The sequence below is a fragment of the Electrophorus electricus genome, chromosome 26 (assembly GCF_013358815.1).
Source record: "Electrophorus electricus isolate fEleEle1 chromosome 26, fEleEle1.pri, whole genome shotgun sequence".
In the NCBI taxonomy this organism is placed as follows: domain Eukaryota; kingdom Metazoa; phylum Chordata; class Actinopteri; order Gymnotiformes; family Gymnotidae; genus Electrophorus; species Electrophorus electricus.
This window is the reverse complement of record NC_049560.1, coordinates 10,716,092-10,724,943: the sequence shown is the minus strand read 5'-3', so window position 1 is coordinate 10,724,943 and position 8,852 is coordinate 10,716,092. Positions and strand designations below refer to the sequence as shown.

The 8,852-nt window shown below is 42.9% G+C and overlaps 2 protein-coding genes across 5 annotated transcripts in view; one reads left to right on the top strand and one right to left on the bottom strand.

The window, feature by feature from the left end:
• Nucleotides 1–5,378, top strand: part of si:dkey-28e7.3 (trafficking kinesin-binding protein 1) — a 17,216-nt gene extending 11,838 nt beyond the window's left edge. For 2 of the 3 annotated variants that reach the window (XM_027018353.2, XM_027018355.2), the window contains exons 7-14: nt 1–82; nt 182–256; nt 464–675; nt 775–1,002; nt 1,164–1,471; nt 1,591–1,785; nt 2,113–2,215; nt 3,688–5,377. The exon at nt 1–82 is cut by the window's left edge and continues 49 nt beyond it. In XM_027018353.2, the coding sequence (XP_026874154.2) occupies nt 1–82; nt 182–256; nt 464–675; nt 775–1,002; nt 1,164–1,471; nt 1,591–1,785; nt 2,113–2,215; nt 3,688–4,075 (1,591 nt within the window). In that variant the 3' untranslated portion in view covers nt 4,076–5,377. Of the gene's footprint in view, nt 83–181; nt 257–463; nt 676–774; nt 1,003–1,163; nt 1,472–1,590; nt 1,786–2,112; nt 2,216–3,687 lie in introns of all 3 variants that reach the window. The other variant, XM_027018354.2, reaches the window with a different exon arrangement.
• Nucleotides 5,379–5,649: 271 nt separating this feature from the next.
• LOC113582537 (gastrin/cholecystokinin-like peptide) lies at nt 5,650–6,556 on the bottom strand. Of its 2 annotated transcripts, none has more exons than XM_027018347.2 (3): nt 6,298–6,556; nt 5,869–6,126; nt 5,650–5,792 (listed from the first exon to the last, which is right to left on the bottom strand). In XM_027018347.2, the coding sequence occupies exons 1-3, from the start codon at nt 6,392–6,394 to the stop codon at nt 5,719–5,721; spliced, it is 429 nt and encodes a 142-aa protein (XP_026874148.2). In that variant the 5' UTR covers nt 6,395–6,556; the 3' UTR covers nt 5,650–5,718. The 2 variants fall into 2 exon arrangements, with proteins under 2 accessions (XP_026874148.2, XP_026874149.1); XM_027018348.1 differs by having other exon boundaries at nt 6,454–6,556.
• Between the last annotated feature and the right edge of the window lie 2,296 nt (nt 6,557–8,852).

The following is an 8,852-nucleotide window of genomic DNA, read 5'->3' as shown; positions in this document are numbered from 1 at the left end:
ATTGGAGGACTCCCTGCGGCAGCAGGAGGAGATCAGCTCATTGTTGGGGCAGGTTGTGGACCTGCAACAACGCTGTAAAGGGGTGAGTGGGTTGCACGAACACCCAGAGGAAGCCCTGCAGACAGCCCCTTTGTGACCTTTGACCCACTCAATGACCTTCACCTTCCCCTTCTGCCTGCAGCTGATGAGAGAAAATGAGGATCTGACCCAGAATCTGAATTCCTCACGAGAAAGCCAATCACAGCTCAGAGCAGAGGTTTGACCTGAGCGCCTCTCCCTGAGATCACCCAATACCACCTCACTAGAATTTCAGGCTTCTTTCTATCAGCATTCTAACTTGAATCACTTCGCCCCAAACCAATCAAACAGTAAAATTGTTTCCCACCGCAGTTGTGAAAGTAGAGATAATAGGAATTCATAGCTCATCTGTGTAGTCTGTGTTCATGTTTGCCTTTGTGTACAGCTGAAGGATCTACAGGAGAGGTACTCAGAGTGTGAAGACATGCTACAGGAGGCCAGGGAGGACATAAAGAACCTGCGCAATATGAGCCTTCCCAACAGCACAGTGCCGCGCTACAGCTGCCTGGCTGCTGCGTTTCCCATGGGATCCCTGGCTGCAGAGATTGAAGGAACCTTCCGCAAAGGCCTGGACAGCTCCACTCCCTCAGAGTACAAGTCAGTCATGCCCTTGTGTGTGGAAACAGATTTATGGTGGATTATTGAACGTAAGGCCATCGTTTTAAATAGCAATTTGATTTGCGGTCTTGTCAAAAGGACCCATCCTTGGCGTGTGTTCGAGACAGTGAAGGTGGCCAATCAGACTGCTCGACTGCGCTCTCGGTGCCACTCCCCCCTGGTCCCAGCTTCGCCCAGGTCCCATAGCTCTGCCTCCACAGAGTCCAGTCAAATGAGCACACCACACACCAGTTGCTATGGCACCGAGTCTGTCAGCGTGAACATCGAGGACAACTCCCCCTCTATAACACCTTCACAGGACCTCAGGTAGGTATTAAAGCAGGATTTGTGCTCTTAGCACAGGCCTGTGTGTTACAGGATTTTAGTGCTTCAAAAAGCTGCCTAGCTTTTGCTCCAAAACATTATCTGTGTGGTTGTGATGATGGGCTGTAAGTTTTCACACTGCACATGCTGGTGCGTCTCCCCAGCTGTGCGGAAGCAAAGCGTCTGGGCCAGCCAGGTCTGCCTGGCGGACAGGACTTGGAGGAGGCCCTGCGCTCCCTCTCGGCCAGGCAGGAAAGTCACTCATCTGAGCGGTCCTTCCTGGAGGTGGAGCGTGAGCGCAAGCTCAGGTCACTGGCTACCAGCTTGGGCAGCTCCAGTGGCTGCCTCACACCCAACGACAGCATGGTCTCCACAGGAACCAACTACTCAGGCAGTTCCCAGCATTCCTCTGGCTCGTCTAGCTCCCGCTCGTACTTGCCCGAACGCCTGCAGATAGTCAAACCGCTGGAAGGTGAGGAAATGCGCGCACACACACACACGCGCACCCACACACACACACACACATCCTGGATGACTGTCCCATAGGTTCGGTCACCCTACACACACACATCCTGGATGACTGTCCCATAGGTTCGGTCACCCTACACCACTGGCAGCAGTTGGCCCAGCCCAACCTGGGAGGTGTCCTGCACCCACGGCCAGGCATCCTCACCAAAGACTTCAGGGAGCTGGATGTGGATGCCCAGCATGTGTACAGCCTTGGTGACCTCGAGGAGGATGAGCCTGACCTGTCTACGCTCTCCAACCCCACTCCTTATGCTATGGGTACAGACACCAGACACCCTTTCACAGAATTTGCCAACTTTGTTTTTTAGTTTAGTTTTGTTGGAAGTCATTAAGATTCTGCATATTCAACTCTCAGATCTCAATTTTTTATTTTAATTTTATTTTTTTCCACTTTAAATTGCTTTTCTAAAATTCTGAAGATATATAATGTTGTAAACGTCTGAAGATGCGTGATCGTCTACCATACAACCCAGCCAGCATAAGATGTTGCCATCTGCTATGTGTGATTTTCATTCACCTTCCATGTTGTGAAGTACATACCAGTGTGCTCAAAGGGCTGTGTGCATGTATGTATTTGTATCTCAGTCGCTTCAACCGGACCAAACCTCCCCTTTACCTCTTCCATCCACACCATCACCAACTACGAGACCCTTCAGCCCTCTGGTCTGCTCTCATCCCTCTCTACTAGGTAAATCTTTACTGCACAACACTTTACTGCAAAAAACACACTGCACTCCACTCCTATGTTATTCTAGATTTTACCTACAAAGCAAAACCATGTGATCACTGCGTCATAACACTGGTGCTTATTCACATCATTACCATAACCAGTTTGACTTCATTGTTCCCTCTTCCATCCATAACCCCCCCCCCCCCCCCCCCATCTTTTTGAGCCCAAACTGGGATTTAGGAAATGGCTCAACTGAATCTGTCTCAGTTTGACACAGCATACTACGTCCCTCTTAACATTTAGCGAATCTCATTTTCCACTAGTTTCTTTCTCTCTGTTTCTGCTCTCCTTCATCTAATCTTAACATCATTTCTCACAGTGACAGGATGTGTTGCTCAAGGTTCTTCCAGCTGTAATATGACCTACCTCCACAAAGTAAGAACCGGCAGTGATGGAGAGTCTAATTTTAAATCCCAACCTTGAATGTCTCACCAGCATGCAAACTAATCAGCATGGGGTGGTCCTAATTGTAACGTTGAGCAGTAAGGAGGCGGATGCATGTGCGGAGAAGAGCGAGATTTATTAGGGTCATAGAGCCGACATGGAGAACACGGGGATACGAGTAAACAAAAACACACACGAAGGCAAGCAGGGAAGCAAGCTATAACTAAGGCTAGGAAACACGGAGTACAAACCAACACAACCATGGTTTAAATACACGAACTTAACAAGGGACAGGTGTGGAAAATTAAATGAGGGGCGGAGAAAACGAAACTATGGAACAGAACTAAAAAACACAAGACCGGGAAAACACGGAACCTGGGAGGGACTGATCGTGACAGGAAGTAATGACAAACCAAAGCACAAGAAGGCTAACAGGGAAAGCAGGCTGTAACAGAAACTAAGAAGTAAGATACGGAGGTAAGGAAAAACAAAACGGCTAGAATCAAACAGGCTAACAGACACGGAGGCTTCGAAATAAAGACAAGCATACATGCATCCAATATATTCAAACATTTAATATATGCCACACAAATGCACGCAATGAACAGCAAACGGAATCAGGAAATGAACTTAACAAGGTAGAAACAAGGGACAGGTGTGAGCAATCAAACGAAGGGCAGAGAAAACGAAACTTCAGCATGGAAATAAAATACACAAGACAGGGAAACCATGGAACACGGAAGCTGGGAGGGACTAACCGTGACGGTAGTGGTCCTAGGATGGAGTAATGCTCTATTTCCCATCATTTACTCCACCTTGCTTTATGAAACACATGTATGTAGGGATGTGTTGAACAATAAACGTCTGTGGTGACAAACCTTCTCACCTCATCTATTGCTTAACTCACATATGCTTTGCTCGGCATTGTTCTGAGTTAACATGTTTCAGGTGCAGCAGGCTGGGGGTATACTAACATACTGACTGTCATAGGCCAGAGGTTTTTCTGATGGTCCTTCTTTCCTTGTTTTGCGTTGCTGTTTCCACAGCCTTCGCTCCCGCAGTCAATCCATGTATGGAAGCTTTGAGCAAGTAAAGACCTCGGCAGATGTCCAGCCATTCTCAGCATCTGCTGGTTCCTTCCATCGAAGTGGCAAGTCCACGACATCCTCACTGGGTCTTCTTCAGCGCCTACGCGAGAGAGGCATATCTGCTTTAGCTCGTGCTGGCTTGCCTCCCATCCCAGGGGCTTCTACTTCAAAGGATGCGGGAAGGATCGCGCCAAGTGAAAGAGTGCACCCCCTGAGGAGCATTTTCAGCTTCAACCTGGTGGAGAAACTTCAGAGCCTAGGCCTTCATAAAGTGGCAGCCAGGGGGATCATAGACTCAGGAAAGGAGGGAGGAGATTCGCACAAACCAAACACAATGAAACGCTGAAAGCTGCCATCCACCATAGCTGCTGTTTTATTGGATGTCTTCCATATTGTACTCGGTCTCTTATCTAGCCTTGTGTTCAGATCCGGAAACACCGAAAGCCATAGACAAGCGAAGTCTGTGCTGTAGCAGTGAGCTTCCTTTTTGCTTATGAGTAGATGGGAGAACTTTTTGTTCTCTTAAAGGGAATTTGGCTTTTCATTTGTTATTATTTAAGAAGTAGTTCTGAGCTTTGTTTATTATATACACCAACATTTGTCAGCATCTGTCTTGACAAATATGAGCACTAAATATTATTTATTAGTGTCGGCATAGAGAAATATGTTGAATCTTCCCAGTGTACAGAAGCCATAGCAACAGAGGTGTGTATAGAGCTACCTTTAAGGCTAGTGACCTCTGGACTATACTTAAGATGAAATCTGACTGCTCATGGGTTATCCATTAGTTGTTTTTATGACAATCTGCATGTGTTCCTACATGATCTTCTGAGCATATTGTTCATTATGTCTAGTTTGACATAGTATTTTATATAATGTCTTTTAGAACCAATTTTAGTCTCCCAGAATGCACCGGGACCCTCAGCAGTGGATATCCACATGTATGATTCCTGACTGTAATTGTGCAAAGTTGAAGCTGTAATGTAGAACTGACCAGATACTTGAGATATTGTTTTCACTGCTGTTGGATGTGAAACTGCTGAATGATGACATACTGTAAATGCATAAAATGAGATTTAATGCATCTCAGTGTTTGCACAGGTGGATTTTCATTGATCAAGAGTCAATGATGAGCATTCAAAGTACCTCATTTGATCACATGTTCCCTTGTTCATTTTGCTTCATTGAGTGCTTCAGTAATACTTTGAATAGCTTGTAATTTTAGAGACATAATGTCATCCTTTGCCTTGTTACTGGTGCCAGTCTTTCCGGAGTGTTTTGTGAAGTCATGTGACTTCACCCAAGAACATTTCTCAGTAGTAATAAAATCTGATACACAGGGCCTCCTATCTTTAAGAAGCAACTGCAGTCATCCTTGTGTTAATGACCAGGTTTATCATTTATCTATCTCTACCTAGTAAGTTTTTAAATACAATGACTGTCAAAGTGAGAATAAAATGACCTTGTCATATGCACTCATAAAGCCTCTCCCTCGGACATCTGTAATAGCTGTGTGCATAAGTCATCCAAATAAGAACTCAAATCATTTTTATTGGCAAGCCCTGGGATGGGGGAAGTGCATGGGCAGCGACTGAGTGTTTAACGTTAAAGTTTAAAAATGTTTTTGTCCTACTGTACAATATTTTTTGTTACTAGCTGCTTGTGAAAGATTAGATGTTCCATTCAAGTATACAAGTGTTTCTACATGTTCTACACACACACACACACACACACACACACAACAAAACACCAGCATTTGTGATGTAATGGGCATTTGAGGGTATATACCATTAGATAATATATTTAAAAATTTTACTAGATTTTACTAGATGTTTTTCTAACGTAAATATGTATTTCTAGTTATAAATATTAATTTTAAATAAATGGCGGAAACAATAACCACATTTAAAACAGAAAAAGTGCAAGTCAAGTCTCAAGTCATTTAATGAAAAACGAACAGCTGTAGACTGTTAACTGCGAATAACAACTTCAGTCGGAGCTCCGTCGCCCGAAGTCTACCCAACCCTGGTAGTCAGAAATGCAGTCGTCCCGATGAATTATCTCTGGCACAAAAATGTAAAAAAGCAGCTTAAGAATAAGTATACAAAATGCCCTCTTTATCTGTCTTCACAGACTCACCTGACAGAGCTTGGAGGATCTGTTTTGACATAAATTCGCGTTGATCCTCCGGTAAAGACGGTAGGCGCTCCATCCTGGCGTCGCGCGTTTGAACCGCTTTGTCTGAGCCTGCGCCTGCTGCGCCACGACGCAGCCTCCTCTCCCAAGGCTGGGCGCTTGCCTTTTCCATCTCGTTCTCTGACTGCGATAGTGGTAAAGCCAAACATTCCGTCGCCAGAACCATTATAAAAGCTAGTGTTATGAATTTCGCCGACATGCCTGAGGAGAAATGTGTCTTTAGAAAAGGAAAATACATGCTGCTGAACAGTTTAATCTAATATGTGCTACATATTTGTATGCGTAACCCAGACCTTTGTTCCCAAAAGAATCACAGCACTCCAAAAAACAAATTTGACAGTATTTCTCAGTGTTAACAGAACTATAATTTACCTGAATCGTTCATAAACAAGTTGGCCGAATATTCCAGATTTAAAACCACGTGCTTGCTCAACTCCAGCGCAGGGCACAATTTATATAACCAACTCATCACTTAAAAAGACTACAATGATCAATAAATTGTCACAGGATAAAATGAGGAAACTGTACCTCAGTAAACGGCCACTCGTTGCTAACTATAAATCGGTCACCTGTCTTTTGGAAATTCAATATCAGCTAGAAGCAAAATCTATTGCAATTCCGTCACCGTGTCACACTGTTAACGTTCAACACTTTAGATCTGACGCTGGATCCGAAAGTTTTTTTAAAGCTAACAATCAAGGATTGATCGCCCTAGAGTCATATAGCACAAAAATAACCCCCGAACCAATATATATGTATTATTTACTTTTAGCGTATCCGATGTCTGAATATATTGGAATTAGGATCTTATGCGTCATCAAAGTTTTGAGATTTATTTATTTAAGACTAAATCAAGGGTTAAGTGGTTTTACTGACGCAAAGATTCTCGTTTTACGCAGTACGAACAGAGTATCGATGCAGAGATGGGTCATAGTTTATGTATCTAAAGATTTTAGCAACACGTAATTGTCTGTTCATGCAGATGTCCAAGCATCACTGTAAGCCTAGAGCAAACAACTCTACAGCTTGCTGACTTCCACCGAAAATATATTTAACGGTGTAAATCAATATTAATGTGAATCGCTGTTCAGTCTTGCTGATAGAGAAAAAACCTACACATTGGCATTCTCAAATGTTAGATAGATATGTGTGTGTGTGTGTGTGTGTGTGTGTGTGTGTGTATATATATCTCTCCATCAGAATCTGACTTCATTAGGTTTCAGCTACAGAGATCGTATTGAGTCAAAAGGAAATGAATCCATGCAGGTTAATTGTTTTTCATTAGTTTGCATTGTTTGGTTTATGAAACTATAATTGAACTATAATTAGCTCCTTGTAGCTCTCCCTGTAGAGCAAGCAGCACAAGGCACTAACCACACCAAGGTCATGGCCTTAATCATGAGGAAGTGGTCATCCTCATAAATGCATGCAAATGGCTCTGGATAAACGTGATTGCCAAATGCTTTGAATCTAATGTGAGCTACACCTCCGCATCTGTGTGGAAGTGCTAGGTCCTTCTCTTTGTAACATCTTTGTGTTTGTCTATCAGAGCTAGGAAAAACACAGAAAGGTTAACCCACAGAAAAAGTTCACACTTCGCTAATTGTCCAAAATATACAAAACTATAACAAAGATTGTGTAGTATAGACTGGGATCCAAATATGGCCTCGGTTTTGCATCTCCTTTATCTCCACCCACCACCATCTAGACCTAAGAAGAGCAAGAGCAAGATATGTCCTGCTGAGGCTGTGGACAGACTTTTATAAAATAGATTAAGTTCTTAAGGAATGTATTCTTGCAGATTTCCTATTTCCTATATTTCCTTACATTTGTTCTCAGTGCTTCAGTCATGCTGCAGCACTGATGAATAGTGATCAATACTGATGAATATTGATATATATCTGCCAGGATAAGATGATTCCCAGTCATAAGAATGATTGACTCTTTTTATATCATCATGGACCAGAGCCTGATACCCTGCCAAGCACTTGTTTCACTGTCTGCTGGTTCACTTTCTTCTCTTCAAAGCTCACTTGTCTTCAGTGTATCCTACCATGCAACACTTACCAGTGTACTCACTGTTCTTCCAAACACTGTTTATAACATAGACATTAGCAAAACAAGCTAATCTGCTCGAGTAAGAGCATTGAGGGCAATACTCCTTACCTATGTGATTTTGCATTGTTTCATATGTAACGTTTCTTTTGTGAACATCCAGTGTTTGTTTCTCCACTTGATAACAGCTTTCATCCCTCTTCAAGGTTCTATCTAATTTGTGTAAAAGATGACTGTCAGCATCAATCTTATACTCATTCTAACAATAGAAAATAGTTAATGAATGCTCCTAACAGCCATGCTGATGAGAGCACTTATACTAGTTTGGAGCAGCACTCGGGTCAGATTACTGAGGCCTCATCTCAGTCACATTTATTGCAACCTGCTGATGATTCTTCACGAGAAAACCCTGGCTCTTCTTTAGAAGACAGGTGTGGCTGAATAGTGACTAAACAGGAAGTGGTGCTCTTCAGAATGCATCAACAATTCATAATGAAAGCGTGATTGACACGAGATATGATACCTGATGGTCAGGTAATAGGATAAGTACATATCAACAAATCCCTAACACTAATACATTTGTATATGGTCCCGTATTGGAAATCTTAAAATTAATGTGCATCAATTCCGATATATGTAAGCTGCTGAAACAGGGTGGTGCACGAGGATCAAGTGAATTAAAATATTTTTGTGATGTGAAGTTGCTTCCATACACATTCGTTGTTTTCAGAACATTTTGCATTGCAGATTCAGTTATGATGACTATGAAACAGAATCCATTAGGGCACGAACATAGCATTCATAAAGTGCACTTTACTTTGTTTTCTGGAATGTGCCTCTTAAGGTCAACTCTGTTTTATTGAATATTCAAT